The 26,506-nt window shown below is 38.9% G+C and overlaps 2 protein-coding genes across 6 annotated transcripts; both read left to right on the forward strand.

Annotated features, from left to right (window-relative positions):
- Positions 1-221: 221 nt before the first annotated feature.
- hip1rb (huntingtin interacting protein 1 related b) lies at positions 222-19,922 on the forward strand. Of its 2 annotated transcripts, none has more exons than XM_067520558.1 (32): positions 222-472; positions 7,879-7,942; positions 8,471-8,613; positions 9,002-9,058; positions 9,163-9,243; positions 9,364-9,440; positions 9,654-9,715; positions 10,386-10,526; positions 10,637-10,694; positions 11,001-11,076; positions 11,648-11,809; positions 11,902-11,957; positions 12,072-12,144; positions 12,624-12,807; positions 12,904-12,992; positions 13,093-13,209; positions 13,289-13,390; positions 13,559-13,753; positions 14,673-14,820; positions 14,931-15,017; positions 15,130-15,237; positions 15,452-15,588; positions 16,141-16,251; positions 16,365-16,423; positions 16,701-16,731; positions 16,875-16,937; positions 17,051-17,151; positions 17,260-17,365; positions 17,710-17,833; positions 17,925-17,986; positions 18,465-18,695; positions 18,788-19,922. In XM_067520558.1, the coding sequence occupies exons 1-32, from the start codon at positions 392-394 to the stop codon at positions 18,794-18,796; spliced, it is 3,195 nt and encodes a 1,064-aa protein (XP_067376659.1). In that variant the 5' UTR covers positions 222-391; the 3' UTR covers positions 18,797-19,922. The 2 variants fall into 2 exon arrangements, with proteins under 2 accessions (XP_067376659.1, XP_067376660.1); XM_067520559.1 differs by lacking the exon at positions 222-472 and adding an exon at positions 3,913-3,972.
- Positions 19,923-20,544: 622 nt separating this feature from the next.
- On the forward strand, positions 20,545-26,281 carry LOC137136682 (RILP-like protein 1). 4 transcript variants are annotated; one of them, XM_067522313.1, is made up of 9 exons: positions 20,545-20,643; positions 20,774-21,042; positions 21,271-21,421; positions 23,611-23,729; positions 23,836-24,102; positions 24,227-24,406; positions 24,746-24,909; positions 24,995-25,093; positions 25,332-26,281. In XM_067522313.1, the coding sequence occupies exons 2-9, from the start codon at positions 20,806-20,808 to the stop codon at positions 25,423-25,425; spliced, it is 1,311 nt and encodes a 436-aa protein (XP_067378414.1). In that variant the 5' UTR covers positions 20,545-20,643; positions 20,774-20,805; the 3' UTR covers positions 25,426-26,281. The 4 variants fall into 4 exon arrangements, 3 of the variants coding, with proteins under 3 accessions (XP_067378414.1, XP_067378411.1, XP_067378413.1); XR_010915614.1 differs by having other exon boundaries at positions 20,557-21,042; positions 24,750-24,909; positions 25,332-25,371; XM_067522310.1 differs by having other exon boundaries at positions 20,558-21,042.
- The last annotated feature ends 225 nt before the right edge of the window (positions 26,282-26,506 follow it).

Raw genomic sequence — 26,506 nt, forward strand, 5'->3', positions numbered from 1 at the left:
CAAATGAACAATGCAAAATAATGGAGATAAGGGCCGAGTAAAACACTTAACATGCCAGTGGCTGTAATAAATGTTTGCGGAAAAACTGACAGACGTGTGGGAGGATGTCGAAAGCAGAGGACATGATGATGATTTCCTCCACCTTGGGGGAGGATCCGTTGACGTAATGCAAAGCAAACACTTGCGTTTTTTGCTTTTCCTCCTTCAGCCGCGATGCTCCACCAGTAATGAAGCTGCAGTTTGGAGATGACCCAGACTGTCTCATACACAGGGACAGACAGATCCTGGAGCCCAGTTAGAGGAGGACAGCCCTAATATTTGCTCTTTGCTCTGTACGTTTGGCTGTATTTTAGTTTTTTCTTGCTGAAACCGGCATTGGCAGAGCTAGAGGATGAATCTAAGCACACGGGTAAAAAGCAGGCGGACCGAGGCCAATCTTGGAGCGGAGAGGGATCATTTTGACAAGCAGCAGGTAAATGGAAAATGCGTCGGGACGGGGTTATTGCGCGCTGTGGGATGGGAAACCTGCGCTTTTGTCCAGGCCTCCTGCAGCTTTACAGGCTCACTGAAGACCTGTGTGTGTGTGTGTGTGTGTGTGTGTGTGTGTGTGCGCGCGCGCGCGCGCGCGCTAAATGCTTAGTTAAATGTTACCGTGGCGGTTTCCTGTGTGCTTCTTCATTTGCGCGCTTTCTTAAAAATGTCAGTTAAATCCAACCAAGATGTTGAAGGTTTGATGGCTGAAATGTGTAGGTTGTACCCAGTCTAACAGTACCTACGATTGTCCGGTAAACACTGCAACTTTTACTTTAATAAGCAATAGACGGTGTTGCATTGCAGAGAAATAAAAACGAGGACATGTCTCATTATTTATTCAGTGAGTTTGTGTTTGCTCGGTGAACAGCATTTACTCATTTTGAGTTCCTATCGTCTACACTCTACAGTACTCTGCACAGACACACCATTCATTCCTGTCAGAAATCTGTTCATTCATATCATGTTGATCTAGTCCTTCCTGTTTGTCCACCTTTCGCTTCCCCCACCCCCAACAGGCAAGTCTTTTTTATTTTAACTGTTTTCTTGTCAGATTATCTTCTTTCAAAACCTGAAAAAGAGCTTTAGACGTTTCCCATGAAGATAACTGCGAAATCTGATTCAGCTTGTTTTGAACTTGCGTTGAATTGTCTTGTATTGTTCATACAAGAGCAGGTGGCGTGTGGCTTCTGGTCACTACTTTACTGCTAGTCCAATGCTAAGTAAACCGTGATCGTCAGTAAGATAAGGTTACACAGACAGTAATGCTGATTCTGTGCCTAAATCTCTAAAAGGCAAACCACCAGTTAAATCCTTCACCCCAGTCTGGCCGGAAAACCTGAGACTCGAACTGGTTCCTGTAACTAAACACAATGTTGAGCAGCTGCCTGGGTGTTCAGACTTACTGCACTTTCAGTATGGTCTTATCAAGAATGGGCTGAGCTCTTTTTTCACCAGGTGTACTTTCCTTTGTCAATGTTTTATTTATAGAAAGGTGGAGCTGAGTTGCTTGAACCCTGCCTATTTATCTCCTGTGCCCCTTTTTTTATCACAGAATAACAACATTATTAATTTTATGTGTTATTGTAATATAATCAGAAGGCTATAGCTTGTGTTTTAGCCAGTCCACTCCCTACAGCATGTTTGTTGGCCCGAGTTCACACGAAATTGAACAAAAACAATACAACAACTACCATGTTTCAGTCATTGCTGTCTTGCTAGTTCTACTGCTGTATTGCTGTTTAATAATTTAATGTGTGCATCAGATGTTCAGCAAGCTACATTGTGTGCTAAGGGCAAGTGTCAAACCGTTTGAAATGAATGGCACAGGCAGAATATAGTGTAAATGATTAGCAACAGATGTTTTGTGTTAACTGGCTGACAGATAGGGGGTAGATAGGAGAGGCTCAGCTGAATGTGTCCACTAGGAAGCATGCAAATAGAACAGGCAGAAGGAAGACGAATCTTCAACCCTGATTGGCTGATGTGTAAAACTTTCTTTGTACAACCTGTTTATCACAAACATTTGGATTTCAGTACATTGTAGTGAATGATCAGATTTAGTTACAGAGTGTATATTCACACTAAGGTGTAACGGTTTACCATGGAATACTATGTCCCTCTTCACCAAATAAATTTCTTGGTTTAACCTGTTACGTTATAAAGGCACATTATGAAGAAGCGGGGGCTGTATGTTTCCCTACTGGATTAGTGTTTCTCTTGTCACAGGGTTTGTGAGTTCTGCTGATTCATCCATGGCTAAAACTCCTCTCCTGCACTCGCTGCACTCTTCCACTCTCTCCTGCATTCTGTCCTCTTTATGTTGACCTCGGTACCAAGGTGAAATTTCTCACACAGCTTCCTGTGTGTGTGTGTGTGTGTGTGTGTGTGTGTGCGCGTGTGTGTATAGTGTTTGCTTTCACTTATTCCTGTTGCCTGAGTGAGCACCCATGAGAGAGGGAAGGGGTAAGTAAGTAACCAGAGGTTAAACACTTTAGTTATAATAGTTTCACACAAAAAAGACTGCCCCTTTGTTTTTGTAGTGAGGTCTTGTGTTTTTCATCAAAGAAAAATGAAATTTACATTGGAGCTTCACCTGAGCAGTTCTGTGTTTTTTTTCTGCTCTAAACTGGACTAAATTCTTATATTAAGACTTTTTTCAGTCAGATATTAGCAGCATTATTACAATCGAAAATGCATATGTGATGCTGATGCATTGTTTTTTTAGTCGTGCTCAAACTGTCTCCAGTATCCTCATATTTTCACTCACAACAAAGCACTCTAATATTTATAAAGAAAGCTATTTTATATATGTTACAGGTTAAAACACAATGTTTAGGCTTATTGTAAATTATATTAAACAGCTACTCATCACTATGAACATCATGTGAATCATGAACTACTCAGCTACTGTAGCTCAGCAAACTGGCCAAGAAAAGGGCTGTAAAAGAATAATAATCTGTTAAATATTTTATTAGAGGCAGTATCTATAAATTTAATTAGATATAAATATGAGTCACAACCTGATATGCGTTATGTGGGAGTTTAGAAGAGGGCAATACATTCAGTGTGGTTTGTGTAAAGTTTATTGCCTGTGTGGTTGTGGGAGAGCTAGTTTTGTCAGAAAAGGGACAAAGAAGCAAGAGAGCAGAAGAGCAGCACAATAAAAAGTTATTACAATATTAAATTAACCTTGCAAAGCCTTTTAATCTGAGTTGTAAAAGTGTAATTGATTCAATTACATTGAGCATTTGTTGTTAGTCTCTGTGTTCTCTGAAATTGCCATTGTGGATTTGTTTTCACATGTTTTACTGGTTAGTGCACTGGTCAGGTGAATTACCATTGGTAGTGTTATGTGTGCGGCATGCTAACCTTAGCTGAAAGGTGTGAGTTGTGTGTTAGTCCGTGTACTTCAAGTAGAACTACTTCACTCCAGGGAGATCGTTGTGTGATGAACAATGCACATTTATTGTATTTGTTTCACAACCTAACCGATAACAGACTAATTGTACACACAAGTTTATGAACAGTAATCTCACAAACACATTCACAAACAGTTTCATCAAACAAAAGTATGGCTAAAGAGTACCTGTTTCTCAAACCATAAAGGCAATCATCAAAGCCATATGAAGTCACTAATGACAGCATCCGTACTCCTATACGTATACCTCCTAATCCAATTAACCTTACAATACGCAACAACAAAAACAGAGGAAACCCTAGTTGGCACATACAGTCTACTGTGTGTGACCTTGTTAGCCAGATCCCCAGCAGCAGTCTGTTGAATTAAGCTGATAAGGACCTGCAATAAATGCTCTTGCCTCAGGGTGTTATGTCCAGTGAGAAGCAGCTCAGGTGAAGCATTGATGACTTGACTTCTTTAACACTCCAACCAGGATGTCCAAGCACATGGACGCACTGCTGAAAAGCAAAGATGACAAGGTAGGTGGAAACCCCTCGTGGTTTGGGGTAATAATTCAGCAAAGTATGTGTGCTGTCTACAGTAATGCTAGCTGGCAACATACCTTATGGCAGGCCTCAGGGATTAGGCCAGGCTTTCCCTCCCTCTCACTTCTCCTCTCTGTCGTTCAGAGGATTTACTGACGCTTGAACGAGACCGCAGCACAGAGTTGCTGGGCATTTAAAAATGTCTAGGGGTGTGGAGCTCTCAGGCCAAATTGCTCTGTTAGTAAATAGTTTGGATTTTACCGGACGTAGCTTTGGACATGGCATTAAGGAAATGGTCTTAGAATGTGTTGGTGTGCAATGTGTGTGGGTTTGATAGTGAGACCTTTTGTAGAGATAGGGAGTATTGTGTGCAAGCACAGAGCTTTACCAGGAACGTTTTTTTTATTGTACACAAAAAAAAACTTTAAAGTAAAATATTGTTAGTTAAGTTTGCAGGAAAAGCTACTTTTCCTTTGTGTCACAGTAAAAATAACTTGAATACAGCTGGGTTTTGAAGGTGTCACCTTGATCTCTAAGAAATTCTGAAGGTCACGTTGAGCAGAGAACGAACGCAATTAAAATCTGTGATGCTTCACAGACAAAAGGAATATTAGTAGTGTTACCAGTATTTTAGGGGTTGCTAGTTTGATCCCCGTGCAGCCAGTGGCCTTGAGCAAGGTCATGTAAGGAAATGTAGATGGGATTCTCCGAGACGTGACACTGCGGTCAGATGCTGCTTAAACAAATGCAGTGCAGGGATAGTGCACTTAGTTTGATGATAATCTCTACCTGGCATTTGGTCACCGTCTACTGCTTGTCCCGTTTTCAGTGTCCCTCTCCTTTCTGTCTCTTTCATCGCTTTCTTGCTGCTGTGTGACTGACAGCCATTCTGAATGTACCACGAGAGTCTCCCTGCAGACTTGCTGCTCAGCGGCCATCTGTTGAATCCTCTGTGCCAGGCTCTGTGTACCAGAGCGCGGCCCCCATCCAACTCAATCTTCTACCCCAGCTGTCGGCTTTCTTCCCTTAACAAGCGCCTCATTGTCACACAGGCCTCCATGCTAGCCCAGTGCACTTGCCCTGTGTAAATGCGTGGACTAGCAGTTAATTTGCGTCAGAAGCAGGCGGGGGGACTCTCCTATTAACCAGTAGACCCCTCTCTCACTCTGAAGGCCAGTTTTCATTCACAGTAGCCACTCTGTACTTTGTTGCATATGTTCTGGTGTGTGTGTGTGTGTGTGTGTGTGTGTGTGTGTGTGTGTGTGTGTGTGTGTGTGTAGATTGACAGGTTTCTTATGTCAAGAGAGAGGCTATAAAAGAGACTTTTTTTGTTTTTGCAGGTTTAGGAGTCACTGACACTGATATGCGATTATGTTTAAAGAAAAAAATGTTTTCTTAGTTTATGGTTGAGGGTAAGACCAATGAACCAGTGTCTAATGCTTTCATTCATTTGGAATGTGCAACTCCTACATAATATGATTAGATATTCATTTTTATGGAGGAAGATCATTTAGGAATAACTGTGATTTAGTGAAAGGCTTTAATATGAGGACTGACGGTGTTGTTGATTGCATGCTGCTTGAACATTGTTGAATGTAGTCTCTTATGTAATGCAGTGATGGAGAAGCTGGTTTTCTAGCATCATACAGATACTTCAAACCTCTTTGTGTGATAAATGGACACACGGCATGTAACAACCAAGTCCACATTTTTGTTTTACATGTTTTCTGATTTGTGACAGGTTTTCCAATATTACCACATGTTCCCATATATTACAAAATCACAAATAAGCGTTTCAGGATAACAAATATGTGATTTTAATATTTTTCCAAATTGCCACCCTTTTCAGTAAACTATAGCGTGTGTTTGTTTTGGGCTATAAAAAAAACTAGCAGGTCTGTTTAATTGTAGCACCTTAGAGGGGACACAGGACTGGAAATGGTCTGCTTATTGAATTTATTCTCTGACCAAGTCAAATTTTTTTAACACAATTACAAAGCATAGCACTCAACTGTGGGTCAAGGCAGGTCGCACCACACAGTTTTGAAGTCTGATTTGGCTATGGGTGGTTTTACAGTAGCTCAAAGGAATTGTGCTATCTAGCTGCAGCTTTGGTCATTACGCAATGGCTATATATTTAAGATTCAAATCTCTGTTGTAGGACCCAAAAAGGCAGCATGTGGTCAATGGTCAAGCATGTGATTTTTATCAAGCAAAAATGTTACACATTCCTTTGCTGTGCAATTAAGTGCAGTATGAGTTTTATTAGGACCATTGAATTAAAAAAACTGGAAGATGGAGACATTAACACCTTTCTGGGGTTTTTTTTGTTGTTGTTGTTGGTTTTTTTATATATATGGAATTTGAGTAGCTGAACAACACACATTTGCCCTCAATCAAAATGTTTACTTATTGCAAAGGTCTTGATGGATTGGTCTCCATGAATTCCATGTTCCTCAAACATGCCATCTTTCTAAAACCTTCTTTGTCATTGGCATGCATTAGATTTTGTCTACATCTTGTTAATGTTTTGTTCCATGTGTATTGCAGTATGCAGAAAAAGTGGAAAAATTTAATCTTTTTACAATCTTGTTTTCAAACTAAAATGAGAAATTAGGGGTCTCCATCAAAAATGATAGAGGATACAGGAAATCTCAGAAATGTTGTTTTGGGGGGGCTGCAGACAAGGTAGAAATGAATGGTTCAGTGTGTAGCTGTAGAGGCACATGGGGGGGATGGATTTCGAGCCCACGGACTTCTGCATCCCAACCCAATGTTTTACCACTGACCCACTTGTCCTTTTAGGTGTTTTAAAAAAATATTTTTTTTCAATTATCTGAACTGGCCATGGAAATAATTAATAAAATTTAATTTAAAGATGGATTTATGAAGAATACATTTATAAGCAGATTGCAGTTGTTGGTAAAAAAAAAAAAAAAACAACAAACAAACTGTGGGGTCACAAATAAAGCAAATACCCCTAAACTGTATTCAAGAGCATTTCAGCAGGGCAGTCAAAGAGGTAGACCAGCATTTGAGAGATTTCTTATGCAGGCTGTAAAACATAATTTTATTTGCTCAATAGAGGGATGATCCTGACAAGAAGAGTACTGTTGTGTAATATGACTATACTAAGCAGATTTATTCTTGTTTAGAGGCCGTGATGTCTTGTTGACTGAAGTAGGTGAATGTCAAGGGAGACACAGAGATCCAGTCTGTCTGTGTCTTTCTCAGTCTCTCCTGCTTCCTGCTCCTTTTCTGCGACACTGGTTTTACCTGCTAGACAGGTTGGAGAATGACTCATGACTCTTGTGGAGCTGGTGATTATGTTGCTCATAATCAGCAACATAATTATGGATGTTAACTTTCATTTCAGGGTTTGTTGTCTTTGTACGGAAATCTAATGGATAATAAAACATTAAGCTAAATGTCACATACATTCACTTTTTTATTGCACACACGTGACATAAAAATAGTTTAGAAGCACCACAGTGGACATTGAAAAAACTGTGTTGATAAATTACTGTATTAAGATCTTAGTGATATAGCATTTGTGAAGAAACAATAGGAATACAAATTATTTTTGTAATCAATGTGCATATTTACAGCTTATGATCTCACACAAAAAGTAATGACTCTTTGCGTTTGTGCTGATTAACAGTTTTTGGTTAAAAAATAAAAAGCAACCTACCATCAGATGAGTGTGTGCACAATGCAGTCATTGTTTCTCTGATTCATTTCAGTGCAGCCTGAAGCCATTTCCTTGACTTCTGGCTTTTATCTTCTCATGATCTAGAGTTTTGTTTGATATGTCTATTGGGAGCTCTACCGCTGATGATTTTGACAGTGTAGAAACAAATTGTACACTCTCTAAGATTAGCTTCTATTCTTTCCTCCCAGCTGAGCAGCATCAGCAAAGCCATCAACTCTGCTGAAACTCCTGTGAAGGAAAAACATGCCCGACGTATCCTTTTAACAAATTATTCCCATCTATGATCAGTGAAAATTTGTTTTGTTTTGACCTGTAAGTATTAGCTACATCACTACCTGTAAGAAGTTTAAAATTACAACTAAGGTCTCAGTCCAGACACATCTCATACTTTGACTTTCACTAACATTATCATGAAGCAGCATTTTGGGAAAGAGTTTTTTTGTTTTTTCTTTTATTTGATAGGTTTCCTGTTTGAATAGTAGAGTGGAATTGTAATGGTGAATATTTAAAAGTGTAAACTCTAATCACAAAACTGTGATGTAAACAAACAATTTTACAGATTTATAAGTTTTAGTATACAAAAAAAGTATACACCTAGATAACACTTTAATAAATTGTCTTAGATTTTATACTTTAAATGGGTGTTCTGTTTTTTATGTCATGGAAACATCAGTGTTCGTTTTCAATAAAGTTTGACTTGTTAAACAGCATAGGAAATGACATGTCGTGTGTAGAATAGCCCATTGTCCTGTGGTTCCTTAATAAGAACAACAACAATAGGAATCATCCTGGGCACTCACAGGGAGAAGGGAGCCTACACCTTCTGGTCATACGCTCTAGGCTTCCCTCTGGCCAGCAGCTCCATCCTCAGCTGGAAGTTCTGCCACGTACTGCACAAAGTCCTTCGAGACGGGCACAAAAATGTAAGCCATCTTGTTACCACCTCTAACTATAACATCACAAGGAGGAGACTCACAGTTTGTGAATGATTTAAAACCTCTTCGTACGACCACACATTTTAAGATGATTTTAATCTGTACGTTAGGGTTTTTTCCTAATGGCAAAAAATTCACATTAATTAATTTAACCTAGGCCTCTCAGCTTTAGTAGTTTGGAAGTGATGAATGAAGCAGTGTTTTTATTATTTTTTTAAAATAAAACAGTGGAAAACAAAATAGTAAATATGTATTCAACACACAAGTGAATGTAAGTTTAATAGGATATCCATTCATTTGACTTAGTCACATTCAGTGGGAGTGAGTGTAAACAGCTTTTAAAAATTTCCTCACTGAAACTTTCATTTTTTTATAGGTTCTGCAAGACTGCATGAGACATCACAGCTCTCTAGTTGAAATTGGGAAACTATGGGTAAGTATTGATGTAAACATATGCTTCACTTTGACAAGATATTTTTTATTGATGTTTTAGTATTGCATGCTTACTACTTGTTTGTATGCTCCTGCGGTTTTCAGGGGAACCTCCATGACAGATATGGACAGCTGGTGGCTCTGTATACCAAGTTGTTATGCACAAAAATGGAGTTTCACGTGAAGGTAAGGCGATCCTATGTCATGTCACCTAAATGCATGTTACGGATGATCCAGCAAAATGTTTGGTATTAACACTGTGAGTGGGAACTGGCACTAATACACCAAAAATGTACATTCACGCAGCATTCAGAAATCCCACCAAGCCTAGAGGTCACAGATGAAGTCCTGGAGCACACTGCAGGAACAGACATTAATAATGTGTAAGTTTAAGTATTGCAAAAAGTAACCTTTTCAATGTCTGTTGTTAAATTCCAATCTTCACCAATCATACACACTGCTGGCGCTGCTCAAACATTCTACATAAAATAAACAGAGAAGTCCTGCTGTTCATTTTAGTTCACAGGGTCACATCAGCATTGTTCTGAGTGGGGCTTCTTTTCTCTTTAACAAAGGTATCAACTTCTCTCCTGCAGGTTCCAGCTCACAGTGGAGGTGTTTGATTACATGGATGCAGAGCTGAGGGTGGCAGAGACAGGTGAAAATAAAAAGGACTCCTCCCACCTTTCCTCTTCAACCTACACTTTCATGGAAGAGAAAGGTGGCAGGGCCAGACTGCAGCCTGCTAACATTATCTATTTATTTACAAAATCTAAGAGCATATCAAGAAAAGGTCATTGAAAGCAACTCAGGGCCTCCCTGTTTCAATAGCACGTGATTCAGTTTATTTAAAACGTGATTTCAATTGGTCTAATTTTAACTCCTGTTCTCTTGTTTTGGCATGACCATGAACGGTTGAGGAAATTCCTGCAATTAGAAGTCATTTAGTTGATTTCCTCCAGTTTATCTGTAACGTTATGCTCCTCCCAGGCCTGCTGGGTGGAGACCCAGGATTGTGTCTCAGCACCATAAACAAATTTTGCAGCTGTACTGTGACCAATGTGTGATTATACTCTAGTTGTAATAGAATGTGCTGTCGCAATCTAAGCAAATGTTTTAGAACTGATTTACAGGATGGATTAAAGCACAGCACATCTATGCACCACCTATGTATAGGCAGCATCTAGAGGCACGTTTGAAAATGGTGCTGCTCCTTCAGCGCAGAACTGAAATGAAAGTGTTTTATTTTAGAAAAAGTAACTGACCAAAAAGGTTGAAGGATGGGACCATAGATACTAATATACTCATATCTCTGATTTCTCTCCCAGTGATGCGGCAGCTCAACACATCCATCGCTATCTCCACTCTAACATCAGGACAGTGTCGCCTGGCTCCACTTATCCAAGTTATCCAGGACTGTAGTCATCTCTACCATTTCACTGTCAAGTTGCTTTTCAAGCTGCATGCCTGTAAGAGCAACTGTTGTAGAGGAGAATGTTGTTCTTCTTGAAATAATAATACTGGCCAATAAAGTGTATTGCCTAGTAATAATAAATATGGATTGTGTTATGGATTTTAGGCCTCCCTGCTGACACCTTACAAGGACACCGTGATCGTTTTCATGACCAGTTCCACAGGTGGGTTGTTCAAAGCCTCAGGCTAATGCTGAACAAAAGTTACCACATCAAAGGGGAATTTATTTTACTAAAGGAAGTCAGCAACATAATCTTGTCTTAGTTCACTGTGAAACAGTGCAGATAATGTGCCCATCACTGCTTCCCTTCAGTTGGTGTTGCAGTCAGTGTTGGAGTCTGACTCTATATGGTTGGGAAAGAATGTGTTAAATTTATATGTTAATAATTATCACAGATTACAAAGTCTCTGCATTTTACCTCATGTTTCATGTGTTTTGTAAGTTAAACTTGCTTTTCTTTGTTCCACAGCCTTAAGACTTTCTTCAATAAAGCCAGAGACATGATGTACTTCAAGAGACTGATCCAGATCCCCAGGCTGCCTGATGTAAGAGTCTGACTCTATATGGTCGGGAAAGAATGTGATGATCCCACGATGGTGGAACAAGCTACCAAACTCTGCACGCTCAGCTAACTCTCCCAGTATTCAAAAAACTGCTGAAAACAGAACTCTTCCGCATCTTCCTATGCACTTAAATCTCTTTATTAAAAAAAAAAAATTATTTCTGCTCTTTCTCGCACTTGCATCTTGTGAACTGTGAACCCTTTTCTGATAGGACTTTGCTTTGATGTTTTCTCCTTGACTTAGATTTTTGCTTGCCTTGTACCTAACTTGTAAGTCGCTTTGGATAAAAGCGTCTGCTAAATGACTAAATGTAAATGTAAGAGGGAAAGACTGAGGTGGAATGACTGCTGAGTCAAATCCTCCATCTTCAATGTCAAAGACTTTACAATCAACCTAAACCTGGCAGTATTAGATACTAAATTGGCATATTATTATATATACATAGCTGTGCATTATTGAATTTCTCCTTGGAGCTTTTCTAATTTTAATTTTACCTGAAAACGATAAATACAGGTTTAACCTATAGCTATTTGTTTGATCTTTTTCTTCACAGTCCCCACCTAACTTCTTACATGCTGCCTCACTGGCCAAACACGTGAAGCCTGTGGTGGTCATTCCAGATCAGGATGAGCCAGAGCCAGATGATGACGATGAGCCTGAGCCGCTCATCGAGGTCAGCAGTGTTTCAACATCCAGCTTACAGACACAACCACCGGTATGAGACAACAGTCACAGATGCACCGACATGTGTGTGCAATGTTAGTGTAGTTCAGTAGATGTTTGTTAATTCATTCATTTTATGAATAGGAACCTGACATATTTGATCGGACTTTTGGACCTCCAAATGGAGGTTTTGATGACAGGTGAGCCAGAGTGATTTATTTATTTTACTCTAACCTCAGATGGTTTAAAAAATGTAGGATACTGCATTTATCTGTGCCAACACATGTGACTGTGGGTTTTCTGTCTTTCAACAGGGATGTCCAAATCGAGAGCCTAAAGCGAGAGCTGGAGTTGTTGAGAGCAGAGCTGGAGAGAGTCAAAGCAGAGGTTAGGAGAGTTGGGACTGAATAACCTTCTTGCTTGGGTTTTGACAGTTCAGTTCAGTTTTGTGCATCTGTGTGTACCAGAAGGAATTGTTATCTATGTACAAAATAATCTGAGTCATGTTCTGGGCAGATGCAAATACTTTTCCTGCTATGTGGAATTTGGCAAGTAGCACTTGAATAAGAGGTGATGTTTTTTTCAGTTGAGATTTTGTCTCCCCTTAAATCTATTATTTTTTTATTTATTGTTGCATAAAAGCTGTCCTCTCTCTGCTTGCATGTTACTATTATTAAAAAAGCAGATGTGAAAAAAAACACTGAAAAATTCAGATTTCATTGCTAAATAGCTGATATGTAAAAAAAAAATGAATGCATCTTTTGGAATGAACATTTTTAGATCCTTATGTTGAATATTGAACAAACCACATTTGAAATTACAGATTTTCTTCTAATTTGCACATCTCCTTTTTTCTTCTCCCAAAGGCTCAGCGCTACATAACACAGCTGAAGTCCCAAATTAACAGTTTGGAGGCAGAGCTAGAGGAACAGCGTGCACAAAAACAGCGCGCTCTTGTGGAAAATGAGCAGTTGCGTATGGAGCTGGAGGCAACTCGTCGCCGAAATGCAGAACATCAGAGCTTACAAACCACCTTCATTGAGGCAGAGAGTAAGAAGCACAATTAACACTCATTTAAACTTGGAGATACAATGCTATTGTGCACAAGTCAATAGGATCATACTGACATCTGTCTTATCTTTGCAGAAAAAGCACAGGCCACTGAGCAACGGTACAATAAGCTCAAGGAGAAGCACACAGAGCTGGTGTCCAGCCATGCTGAACTACTAAGGAAGGTACAGACAGACTGCAGAACAGTCCAAAGATAATTGTTTTAAATGACATGTCAGCACCTCACCGTGTGCGTTAACACTAAATGCATGAATCTGCTGACAGAGTGCAGACACAGTGAGGATGCTGTCAGCAACCCAGCAGACCCAGGAAGAAGTGGAGAGGACCAAACAGGAGCTGTCATTTGAGATTGATAGGATAAAACAGGATGCTGACATGAAGGTTGGTGGTGTATTGTGTATTAAAAACATGCATGTCGAGTGTAGATAATATAATCAATCTTATTGTGTTGTTGCTGTAGCTGGAAGAGCAGAAGTTTGAGGTTGAGAAGCTGAAGAGAGAGCTGGAGGAGAAGATGGCAGAAGTGGTGCGGATCAAGGCAACTCTGCAGAGCAGCGAGATGGTGAGTGTGCACCTGTAGTGACACGATGCAACAACAACCCAATAAGTTCAGAGTTATTGTCAGTTTATTTGGAGGCTTGAGGGCCAGCAAACATTTCTAGATGAACTTTCCTTCTGACATTAACAGCTATCTGCCGCTTCTGGCTTCTTTGCTGTCTCTTTTTGCCAGACCTCAGAAAAAATGAACAGCTCAATGACAGCTCTGCAGGCAGAGAAGGAGCGTCTGATGCGATCTGTGAGTGAGAAGGAGGGGGAGCTGACGTCTCTGCGGCAGGCTGCACAGGTGCAACAGTCGTCACTTCAGCAGGAGTGCGACAGAAACAGCAGGGAGCTGGAAGAGCTGCAGGGCAAACTGCGAGAGAAGGTCAGTTAGTAGAGTAGAGCCCAGCTCAGCAGTGTGAGCAGTAGACTGATCTGCACTCTGCTCTAAATTATCCTGTGTTCAGCAGAATTTTCAGAGACTACTATACACTACAAAAATATTCTTTTACTGGGATCACAGCAAGAGTGAATGTGCATATTTATAACAGTGGATATATTTACATTGTTACTCAGAGTTTTTTAAGGCATTTTAGAGCACGCTGTGACAAATTCATCAGAGCTGCTGAAACATGTTCTACCATCTGACTCTGCCAAAATGAATCCCTATAAAGGGAAAGAGTTGAAACACAGATTTGCTTATTATACCCAAATACCCACCACACCATAAAAGCATGACAGATTGAGGTTCTGGAGAGCACTTGAGATAAAGCACTATTGTTGTCCAGTGTGGAGTGACTTTACCGATTAATCAGACTGTTTGGCACATTAACCGAGAACAGTCTAAATATTGCCCCATATAAATGTGGTCAGCATCAAATAAGAGAGTTTAAAATGAATGTGTGCATGACCAGTTTAAAATGTTCTGTATGCACATGAACCTTTTGAATGTGTAAATATTTAATGTTAAACCATTTTAAAATTTAAAAAAACTTAATGCAGAGTACCTGGTTTCCCAGCTCGGTACCTGCTAATGTTCTCACTGCACCCAAAGGATTAAACCATGCTTCATTTGGCCAATGTTGTAAGGAAAAGTAAATCTTGTTGTTGATGTAACATGGAACTCTAACCCTGGTTGAAGTGGGTATGAGATATAAGATCAGATTGCATGTCTTACTGACAGGTTGTATGATATGTTCTGAAAAAAAATCTAGTTAATGTATGTCATGGGTGTTTGTCAGCAAAATGTTACATATGTAACAAACATATTACATACGTGTGTGTGCGTGTGTGTATATCTGTAGGTGAGACAGGAGGAGCAATTGAAGCAGAAGCTTCTGGAGGAGCAGTTTGCTCTGCTGCTGGGTACTGTCACAGAAGCAGAGAAAATCATCCAAGATGCTGCTGCCAAGCTGGATGATCCCCTTCATATACGTTGCACTAGCTCTCCAGGTCAGACCACTATACTATTACGACAACTCGAAAGAGATAATTAGGTCCAAAACCATTACGCTTTAACAAACGTTGTTTTCTTGAATCTTCTGTCTGTACTCAAAACACAGATTATCTCATAAGTCGGGCAGAGGCTGCACTGGACTCCATTGACAAAGTTAAAAAGGGCCATGCAGATTACCTGAGTAACATGAGGGGTATGTTTTCTCTACTTATGAGTTGACTGGGTCCTGTTAACCTTATGAAACTGTGTGGCTGGTTCGTTACGTCTGTTAATGTTGTTCACTGCTCTCTTACTCATGTAACCAGATGCTGGAGGGCTGCTGAGGGCTCTGACCCAGTTCTCCCACTTGGCTGCAGATACAATTGTTAATGGCAGTGCTACTGCACACATGGCACCCACTGACCTTGCGGACAGTAAGTAATAAATTAGAATATTCTCTTGGCATTATTGCTATTACTTGTAATTAATTTTTGAGTGTTAACCAGATAATACATCCACTAGTGAATCCACATTTCAAGTTTATAATTCAACTCAGCTAAAACAGCATTACAACAGTGGGTTATGACACTAAGTGTATAAAGGAAATGTATTCCTGATGGTTGACCTCTGTTCTGTTACACTCTGCAGGACTGACGGAGAACTGCCGAAGCTGTGCCACTCAGAGTATTCAGTACTTGACTGACCTAAAGTCGAAGGCCACCCTTCAGAAGGCAGACCCAGCCTCTATTCGTATAATCATTCAAAAGATCGTGCATTTGGGCCAGGTGAGATTAAACACATTTCTGTGTTCATTTTAAGACCAGAGAGAGAGCCCCTGGTTTACAGTATAAGATACACATGTATACAAATGTTCTGCTGATGAATACACTGTTCTGTCACATATACACTCTGCAGTACTTTGGTTGCTGCTGCATCATGTCACTGGATTTTGGATTAGATTCTACTATTTAACTTTCCTCTACAAAAAGAAAAATTCCTAATGTACTCTTACATTGTTCTTATTGCAGTGTTCTTACGAAGTATCTGGATTTTGTATTATAGTAATAGAATTTTAAATTGATATATTATTATTTTTATTATTTGGATAAAGATACAGGTAATTGTGCCAGTTTTTAACCAGCTTTTTTTTCAGGAACACATTGCAGTTGCATTGCAGAAGACGTAGTAATCAAGTTATATTCTTAATCAGAAAAATCATCACCCAGGCTTTTGGGTTCACCTGTGATATTTTGAGTCCTTAAGCTTATTATGTCACTTTTATTTTATTTTATTTATTTTGTATCATGACTGATCATTTCCACATTTGTTGTATCAAGGAGCTGCGGCCAAAAGGCATGGACATTCGTCAGGATGAGCTTGGAGATCTGGTCGATAAAGAAATGGCTTCAACATCAGCAGCTATTGAAGAGGCAGTCCGCAGGATTGATGTAAATAGTGTCAAATATTGCTTTAAGATGTATTACCCTAATGTCTGTAAGGAACAAAACTCTAATTTTGTACAGTGTAACTAATAAATATCTCTTTATTTTTATAAATTCAGGAAATGATGAATCAAGCACGAAAGGACACAACAGGAATTAAACTGGAGGTCAATGAAAGGTTTGTTCGGTTTTGGGTTCTTTTCATTAAAAAAAACACACTGGGGGTCTAGGAGTTTATTAACCTTCCAGATTCTTTTAAAGTGTCCGACCAATGTGCTTTATTTTTGAATTACAGGACACATTATGAAAATGCATCAGCTGGTTTTGTGGTGTTATCTTTTCTTTTACCCTTTTCTTTTCATTTTTAACGGTGTGTTACAACTTTGAAAAAAGAAAGTCACAACTTGTAAATAACAGTATCAGTGTTGTTTTATCTCTTCATTTCACTCCTACAGAATCCTCAACAGCTGCACAGACCTGATGAAGGTATGTGCTTTGATGTCAGCTCAGATATATTCTGTTCATCATAGACTAACCTACGTATAGACTCTTTTAATTATTATTAATTATTATAAGAATGTGGGATTTTATGGTCCTAATCTCTCCATTTACCACCCACTCTCCTGTAGGCCATCCGCATGCTGGTTATAGCATCTACAGACTTGCAAAAGGAGATTGTGGAGGGTGAGAGGGTGAGTCACACTGTTCTAATTTTGAATCCAACAGCTTTAGTTTCTGAACACAGAGCAAGCTGGTCTGTTTCATTCAGAAAACTACCTAAAAGCACCATGTTTTGCTTGTTAAGGGCGCAGCTAGCATCAAGGAGTTCTATGCCAGAAACTCTCGCTGGACAGAGGGACTCATCTCTGCCGCTAAGGCTGTGGGATGGGGAGCCACTGAGATGGTGTAAGTTCTCACACTGGACATTAACCCCTCTGACCTTGTGAAGATTACATTTCTATAAGTACTAATACAGCAATTAACTATTATTATCTTTCCCTGCTATCCTACAAGAGAGTCTGCTGATAAAGTGGTGCTGCACACCGGCAAATATGAGGAGCTGATTGTCTGCTCTCATGAAATTGCTGCTAGCACAGCTCAGCTGGTGGCTGCCTCGAAGGTAAATATCCAGTTTTTTAAAAAACAAGAAATAACAGTAAACACCCTGGAGATGTGTTGTTATTGCTGGAGAAGCACATTGTGTTTTAGTATTGTGTCAACATCAGAGGCTACACTCCTAAATAGGGAGCACTATTGAAAATGTTTCTGAGTGGAGAGAATAAATTAGGAGATTACATTTAATTATGCAACAGGTGGTTTTGCTAATTTAACTCTTTCGATTTATATCTTTTCCTACACACTTAAGTAGCACATTGAATGTTTTATTGCTTTCTGTGACTTTTATTAATTTAGTATCTAATGTGTGTGATCTGATCTCACTCAAGAGCTCTCTTATTTGCTCAGGTTAAAGCAGACCGGAACAGTAAGAAGCTGTCAGTTCTTCAGCAGGCTTCTCGCCAAGTGAATGAAATGGCAGCTAATGTGGTGGCCTCAACAAGGACGGGCCAGGAGCACCTAGAGGAAAAAGGTTTGTCAACTTTGATTGGCGTACTACATCACCAAAAACACGAGTAAAGCCTAAAGAAATTCAGTTTCATCTAAACACGTTTCTTGTCCAGATACAATGGACTTCTCTGGGATGTCCCTCATCAAACTGAGAAAAGAAGAAATGGAGTCACAGGTAGGTCATGGGCCTGGGTCTGTGAGGGGTTTTTAAGAGTGATTAAGGTATCTTATAAATTAAAGTCTCAAATCTAAACCTATAAAACCTACATGAATAATCAGACAGGTGTGATGGGAGTTGTGGCGTCGAGTTGTTTTGTACTCGACACACAGGTCACATTGTATTTGTAAAAATATGAGTTTAACACAAAAACAAAGTTTAGATTGAAGAACGTTGCAGTGCAAACAGGTAAACATTAGAGTTAACTTCTATATATAAATTGGAAGATAATTTAATTTAGCACAATAGAAAAGGCGATAGACATGCCATGTTTTTTTTTTTTAATTACCTGATTTATTTTCTGTTTCTCATAAAACAGAAAATAAAAATGTTGTTTTAGCCAACATTCAGCTAAAATGACATGGTGGAATAAATTTAATTATTTAAGCAGCTGTGTTTACTGTAGATAACCTCCAGTCTATTTCCTATGACTCAGGTGAAAGTGCTGGAGTTAGAAAGTCAGTTAGGGAATGAACGACTGCGTTTGGGTGAGCTGAGGAAGAAGCACTATGAGTTGGCTGGAGTTCCTCTAAACGAAGTCCCTGAAGGGAATGGGGAGACTTCTTTGCAGGCTCATCCCAATTTTATGTCACCAAAACCAAGCAAACCTGCTCTAATGAAGAAACCTGCACTGGCCCAGAAACCCAACATCCCACCCAAGACTACAGTAAGGGCTGCAAAGAAAAGTCTGTGTGTTGTAGATAAGAATATAATATACAACAAATTGTTAAATGTTATTTTTTCTTCTGTCTCTTGCAGTTTAAATAATGCCTCAGCAGAAGAGGAAAGTGCTTTACTAATGAATGGTTGGACTAACAAGAAAAGAAGAAAGATTGACTTTTTGTGAACAAAAAGATCCATGCTGCAAATTCTTAGCCTCATCCTGCATCTTAACATTTTCCTTTTATCGTCTTTTTGTGATTTTTTTTTTTTTCTTTGCCAATAGGACCACGCCTGACTTTCTTTTTTAAGTCCTTGACTTCTGCTTATTTTGTTTTTAAAATACCCATATATTCAAGAAAGAACACTTTGTTTTAGTTCCTGTATGCCGTGTTATTTTTGTCTGCATTACAGAAATGTAATGAGTAAACACTATGGCTGTTTTTAGTGTACAATCAAGATCATATCTTGCATTTGTATGTCTATAGTTTCGGTCACAACGTTTTGCACAATATCTTGGACATTTATTAAAGAGCCCATCACATTTTTGTGATGTACACTATACTATTTATGTTGTGGTGGGCAGTTAATGAAAAGTGGGGAATCATGCCATGTGTGTCCATATTTTTAAAATTTGTTTTACATACCTCTAGGTTTGCCTTTATGATGGAAAGTGTTCCTCTTATGTGCAAAGCATCTTTCTTAACAGTACAAGATTGTCCCGGAGGCCTTGAACCTACTGAATTTACTGTATTAATGCATTAAATAATACATGTGAAGGCATACAGTCTGTATAGGGGTGTGCGGCTAGCACCAAGTACATTTTATATATACACTTATCTCTTGAATGTCCTATTTCTTACATAGGTGTAATGCTTGCACACAAATATTGGGTGTTGGTGTCCTTAATTATCAAATAGTTTCTTTTAGGCTAAATATTAATATTAGATAGTTCATGTACAATATGAAGGTTTTCATGTCTTCTTTACCTCTGGGAGCTTTTCTTACAGGGTTTAAAATGCATCTTTTTATGTTCTGCCCTTTCCTCTGTACAAAATGTCTTTATACAGTCAGATCTAATAATATATTTTAGTAAAGATTATGGTGGTAAAACAAATGAACAATAAATGTTTTCTCTAATGTCCCATTTAGTGTCTCAACTGTTCTAAGAACATGAAAGTGTTTTATCTAGAATTTGTTAAAACTGAATAAATACATTGACAATCACACAAAATCACTTTCAAGAATAATGTTTTTTTTTCATCAGCTTTCAAAAATCTTGAATAGGTTAGGCTATATCTAGTGGGGAGAATTTACCATAGTCTACTTTATTTACAGGCTATAATTAAAACGAATACAAATTAAGTGTTAAAGTATGTACTGGCAGCTAAAAATCAATTAACTGAAAATTACCTTATTGACTCACCTTTTATGCCAATGCGCTTGTAATATTTTCATAAATATTTTTGTATCGAATGTATTATGGACTGCCTGAACTTGATGTACAATATTATGGTATTTTAAAAATAAGTGATAGGCAGTAAAGCTAATAAAACACTAGTAATATACTGACATGCGCAATAGAAGTTCGAGTCAACATCGAAGGAGGGCAGTTGCCTTCAAGTACGATTGTAAAGATAAGAAGTGCAGCCAGTGATAATACGAACAATGTATTATTCATAACTTGCTAGTATATGTCAGTTTAAGAAAAGATTGGACACTTGTTTATAATCTACTAAACTCCTTGCATTATTTGCCTGCTCTTTACTTTCCATTAGTCCTAACTTGACTGAATAAAACCTCAGGCCGACATTAACATACGCCTGTGAGCTATCTTTACCGGTGAGAACATTTACGAGTTTTCATGGGAGTTATGAACGCAGCACATTGGTGCGGACGTTGACGAATTTAAACTGTCAACAAACTGAACGCTCTCTATGTTCTCACTAGTTACGGTAAACGTGTTTTAACTTGATAGTTTCTTTAGAAAGTGTCTTTAATTGCAGAATAAAGAGAGAGATGTTGAATTTTACTTGTAAGTGTAAATAAATCCTAGTACTGATATGGAAGCATGCGTTATGACAGCGCTGGATCGACCCGCGGCGGAGCTGACGGTCATGGACGTGTACGATATCGCGGCGGTGCTCGGACAGGAGTTTGAACGGGTCATCGACAGGTTCGGGTGCGAGTGTCTTGTCGGGGTAGTACCCAAAGTTGTGCGGGTGCTGGAGCTGTTGGAGGCGCTGGTGACCCGTGGAGCCGCCGTACAGGAGGCCGAAGACCTGCGTAGGGAGCTGGACAGGTTGCGACAGGAGAGGAGCGACCGGTTCAAGCAGGAGAGGAAGCACCAGAAGGCATGTGTTTGTTCCTGCTAACGTTTCTGTCTGTGCGTGTGTATCTTCATTTCATTAGCTTTCTCGTGGAAATATATTTAAATACGACATATTCTAAACTGGAATATTCGGATTCTGGGTTTTGAGAGCGACGAGATTTGAAATGTTGTTCTTGCTGAGAATTTAGTTAACAAGTAGTTAGTTACTCTGCACTGATTTTCTTTTTTCTTTTATTTGTCGTATGTTTAGGAGTTGGAGCAGGTGGAGGACACATGGAGAGGAGAAGTCCAGGATCTTCTCTCTCACATCACCCAGCTTCAGTCCGAGAACAAGAAGCTGCTAGTGAGTGGCTCTCTCAAAGAGTCCACTGTCACAGAGGAATACGTGCAGAAACAGGAGGGTGGGTTGTCCACAGAAACAGCTCTCAACCAGAAGTCAGCAGGATGACTTATAAATTCGATTAACCTAATGAATTCTACCAAAATTTAAAAACTAATCTCCAGATCCAGAGCCATAGCCTGATAAATAGTAAATAGTGTTTTTGCCAGCCATTTAATAAAATCATGGTACTCTCATCCAGTCTCAATATTAATTAAGTTACAATAGGCAGCTGAGTCTGCATCCCTGTTTGCATGTCATGTTAGAAAAAATTCCACACTGTGAGCTGTGTATGTGACAATTATGCAGTGAATCCAGAAAGTACTAACAGCACTTAACTTTTTGTTAACATTTTTTATGTTAAAGCCTTATTCCAAAATGGATCAAATTCAATAAATTCCTCAAATTATACAAACTATTCCCCCTAATACCAACGTGAAAGACGTTTGCTTGAAATCTTTGCAAATTTATTAAAAAAAAACAAAAAAAAACGTACATAAGTATTCACTGGCTTTGCCTTGACACTCAGAATTGAACTCTGAAGGTGCATCCTGTTTCCACTGATCATACTAGAGATGTTTCTACAACTTAATAGGAGTCCACCTCTAGGAAATTCAGTTGACATGGACATGATTTGAAAAGGCATACACCCACAGCTAACAGTCCATGTCACAGCACAAACCAAGCCATGAAGTCCAAGGAATTGTCTGTGGACCTCCAAGACAGGAATGTATTGAGGCACAGATCTGAGGAAGGTATAGAAATATTTCTGCAGCATTGAAGGTCCCCATGAGCACAGTAGCCTCCATCATCTGTAAACGGAAGAAGTTTGGAACCACCAGCTGAGCGATTGAGAGAACCTGAGGGTCACTTTGAAAGATCTCCAGCATTTCTCTGTAGAGAGTGGAGAACCTTCCAGAAGAACAACCATCTCTGCAGCACACCACCAATCAGGTCTGTATTTTAGAGTGGGCAGATGGAAACCACTCCTCAGTCAAAGGCACATGACAGCCCATGTGAAGGACTCTCAGACCATGAGAAACGATATTCTCTGGTCTGATGAAAGAAAGATTGAAATCTTTGGCCTGAATACCAAGAGTCATGTCTGGAGGAATCCAGGCACCGCTCACCACCTGCCTAATACCATCCCTACATTAAAGCGTGGTGGCAGCATCATGCTGTGGGGATTTTTTTTCAGCAGCAGGAACTGGAAGACTACTCAGGATTAAGGGAAAGATGAATGCAGCAATGTACATGTGGAAAAAGTTAGGTGCTGTGAATACTTTCTGGATGCACTGTAGTAGTCTGAGTGAATTGTGTCATTAAGTGAATGAGTTAATCTGTATCAATTTTGACTATCATACCAAAGGGCATTTAGTTTCCAGCCAGAAGTTAATACATAGATAACCGTAATGCACCGATGTCAAGGAACGAAAGTAATCTAATTTGAAAAATATATATCAGTTAGGTCTTGGCAGAGAGTTGAGGTGCAGCTCTTATGTGTGCTTAGTACAGATTTATGATTAACCAGCATACAGATTGTGCAGTATATGCTGCATGCTTGTATGTTGACATAAAAAAGGAGGCTGCGAACAGAGACAGTCAGGAACTGGTAAAGATGAATATTTTTAATACTGACCAAAATACTTGCATCATGGCTGCAGCTACAATTACAGGGATGTCAACCCACAGTGCGCACAAAGAGAATGTTACACATACAGCATTTGACAGTATGTGAGATTGTGCCACATAGTACACACAAACGCACACACACAGACACATCTTATAAACATGTACATTTAAATAAAATTATTAACATATTCACTGACATAATAATTGTTTAAAAAACAATTGGAAACTGCTGTTTAGAATTGGAATGGATAAATGCAATTCATACTTAATAAGCTGAAACTATTAACTCTATAAAAGTTATATTAAAAATATATATAATAATTTATTGTACTGTTTCTGCTGTTTGTTCATTGTTCTCTGTTCTCTGTCAATGGATCTTTGTATTTAGTGACCTTTTATGACCTAAAAGGCAGCTTCAAATACAATTTTAATTATTTGTATTATTATTTTTAAAATTCTGATGCTGCATTGTTTCATAACTGACAGAATTAATGACATGGTATTGCACATCCCCTTATTACTTTGCACTGATGCAATGTTAATCTTGTGTTACCACATCTTTTTTGATGATACCCATAGGAATGTCAGAAAATGAAAGACAGGTGATGAAGAAGCTGAAAGACTTGGTGGATAAGCAGAAAGATGAAATCCGGACTAAAGAATATGAGCTCACACTAAGAAAAGAGGATATTGAGGTGGTGAGAATTACATCACAAACACTGGCCCTAAAAGGTCATTACATTTATAATATTCTGTCCTTGACCAAAATGTGTTAAGTGATAAAAGCACATACTTCAATTATAGCTTCAGATGCAGCAGCATCGGTTGATGAGGCTCAACCAGGACCTTCGTCACAGGATAGGAGTGATGGAAGCACAGGGGAAGGTGTTAATTCAACAGAGGGCTGAGTTGGAGGCTGCAGCTCAGGCACGGCAGCAGGAACTGGGAACACTGCAGCTAGAGGTCTCAAGGCTGAGAAAGGAGCTCCAGGAAATGGAATTAGAGAGAGAGGTCAAAGAGATAGAAAAGTCCTCTCTTACTGGGACGCTGTTCCCTGCACCACCACAGACAGTAAGTAAAAAGGTTTATCTTCAGCAGGTTGTAAACCATTGATTTAATTATTAATAATTTTTGTTTTGGCTGCATTTCATTAGGTCTTGTAAGTTTATTAGTGTCTGTTATGTCACAAATCCAGTCTCTAGGAGCAATGCCAGCGAATGGCATCAAACCAAATTCAGTGTGGGTGGAGTGTGGAGGAGACCCTAGCTTCATGATGAATTGCGACAGGAGTCCTTCTCTATTGCCCACATCAGCGAAGAAAAATGATAATGAGAAAAAGGGTGACAAAGATGACAACACGACAGCTATGTTACTGGTAATGCATGCTTAACCTCTCCCATACAGTAGTATTTGCATTGTAGTACAGTAGTTAGTGCATAGTACCGTAGTATGTCCCTCTGACAATTTTTTCAAATTTTTCTAAATCTTTTGAGTTCTTATGCCAGCTGTTGATACAGTATAACTCAAAGTGCTTGTGAAGTGCATGTGCATCAGGGAGCACATGCACTTCACAAGCACTTTGAGTGAACAACACAGTGACCTGCTTATCAAAACAATTTTTTGTAACACTTATTGATGAATTTCTGGAATACCTATGTCTTTATTAGTCTATTTATACTGTGCAGCTAGAAATTCTGAATATGTGTTTTTGTAGATAGCTTCAAATGGTACAGAGCAAGAGGAAGAGACCGACAGCCTGGAGCAGGAGTCAGACAAACCTTGCTTCACTCTGCAGGAGCTGCGGGATGTTCTGCAGGAAAGAAATGAGCTCAAGGTCCAAGTTTTCACGCTACAGGAAGAGCTAGCATATTACAAAAGGTTGGTTTTTGTTAAAAAAAACAGAAGTATGACATTTTAAAACCTCTGATGAAAAAATAAGCTTTACCTCTTCCATATTTCTTAGTGAGGATTTTGAAGATGACAGCAGTTCCATTGTTTGTTCTCCACCTCCTCCCTCCAGCGCCACTTCCACTGATCCACCTGAATCAGGAATAAGACGCTTGTGAGTAACGATTTTGACATGGATTCCGCTCACTTCATACACTGTGCTTTTACCTTTGTACCTATCAACGGGGCCAGAACTTTAGTGCTCTGTGAGAGAGCAACATGAATCACTGAGTAAATATCACTCCTTTTCAATTTATGCGAGTTATCTTAGAATTTCCACAGGGGTTCACTGAGGGTCACAAAACATAATAATCTTGACAACAATGACTCTGATACTTCGTGTTTTTCCTCAGGATCTTTACTGCCATAATGCCAATGGTGGCAGCTGGTTTGATCGCAGATGACCCTACGTTGTTGCCAATCAGAAGACTTGTTTCCTTTATATAACCTGGTATTAGAATTTAAGAACTTATGTGATTGCTCTTATTTTTCCCCACCATGTCAACTGTTTCTTTCTCTCAGCACTTTGCCAAAAGAGATGTTTACAAGAATTGCTTTAGTGGCTGTATTCCTTCGGTATTTTAAACTAAATCGGTATAATTTTCATAACATCGAAACTTTGATGAATGAAACACTGTTGTCTTTGTTGTTGACTGTCAACTTTTACAATACATTTGGGTAGCATTTAAGCTAAGTTGGTAAAACAAATCTAAGAGGTGAAAAGTTAAAAAGTTGGCTATATTTGAATAATTTTATGTGAATTTATGACCTCTCAGAGTTTTGCGACTTCATACAATGTCACCATCTGTAGGTATATGAGTTTTTATTAATGAAAAAGCAGTTTTATTATTTGTAATAGTAAACATTCTGCAGCATGTGTAGCTGTATGCTGTTAGAAACAAAACATTATAAATTGTACTGCTTTGCTTAATCCTAACAGAGAAATTGTGACACTACACTACATAATGTATTTACTTGCCAGTATAACAAGAAATTGGTCCAGGCGCCATTAAATACATAAAAGTTGATGAGATATGTTGCTGCAGTTATAGTATTTGTAGGTGACATCTTTTTAGCTCATGATGAATTACTGTTTTGGTGAGACTGCATAAGATAAGGATCTTAGAGCAAATGTTTTCTCTAAATTGTTAAAAAGAGGATGTTACAGTCTGCTTACACCATTATAGCCTGGTACTTTGTGGTTTACAATGATACTGGTAAAACTATTCCAACAATAATTACTACTGTAAGAAAAATCTGTAAATTAATGTCTGTTCAGACTAAAATAAAGTTCTATTTTTTATCTTATAATTGTGTTATTGTGTCACCATCCAATAATAATATAGGTTGTGTTCATTTCAAATGTTCAATGTTTGGATATTTATTGAATTATTTTGTATCATCAAGAATCTTTCTTGGTAGTTTTACTGTAGAAAATGTAAAGGACATCGAGTACAAAGACAACTCGAAACAAATCACGTGCCTTCTCATCTGATTCTGCCATGTCTTCTGATTGAGCGACGAATAA

Source organism: Channa argus, chromosome 11, assembly GCF_033026475.1.
Source record: "Channa argus isolate prfri chromosome 11, Channa argus male v1.0, whole genome shotgun sequence".
NCBI lineage: Eukaryota > Metazoa > Chordata > Actinopteri > Anabantiformes > Channidae > Channa > Channa argus.

Excerpts from the sequence above, each read along its gene's own strand:
- hip1rb (XM_067520558.1), top strand. The coding sequence starts at position 392 with ATGAATCTAAGCACACGGGTAAAAAGCAGGCGGACCGAGGCCAATCTT. Across the intron at positions 12,993-13,092 it reads ATGCTGAACTACTAAGGAAG|AGTGCAGACACAGTGAGGAT; the intron begins GTACAGACAGAC and ends ATCTGCTGACAG. Across the intron at positions 17,366-17,709 it reads AGCTGGTGGCTGCCTCGAAG|GTTAAAGCAGACCGGAACAG; the intron begins GTAAATATCCAG and ends TTATTTGCTCAG.
- LOC137136682 (XM_067522310.1), top strand. The coding sequence starts at position 20,752 with ATGGAAGCATGCGTTATGACAGCGCTGGATCGACCCGCGGCGGAGCTG. Across the intron at positions 23,730-23,835 it reads GAAAAGAGGATATTGAGGTG|CTTCAGATGCAGCAGCATCG; the intron begins GTGAGAATTACA and ends CTTCAATTATAG. Across the intron at positions 24,407-24,745 it reads ACACGACAGCTATGTTACTG|ATAGCTTCAAATGGTACAGA; the intron begins GTAATGCATGCT and ends GTGTTTTTGTAG.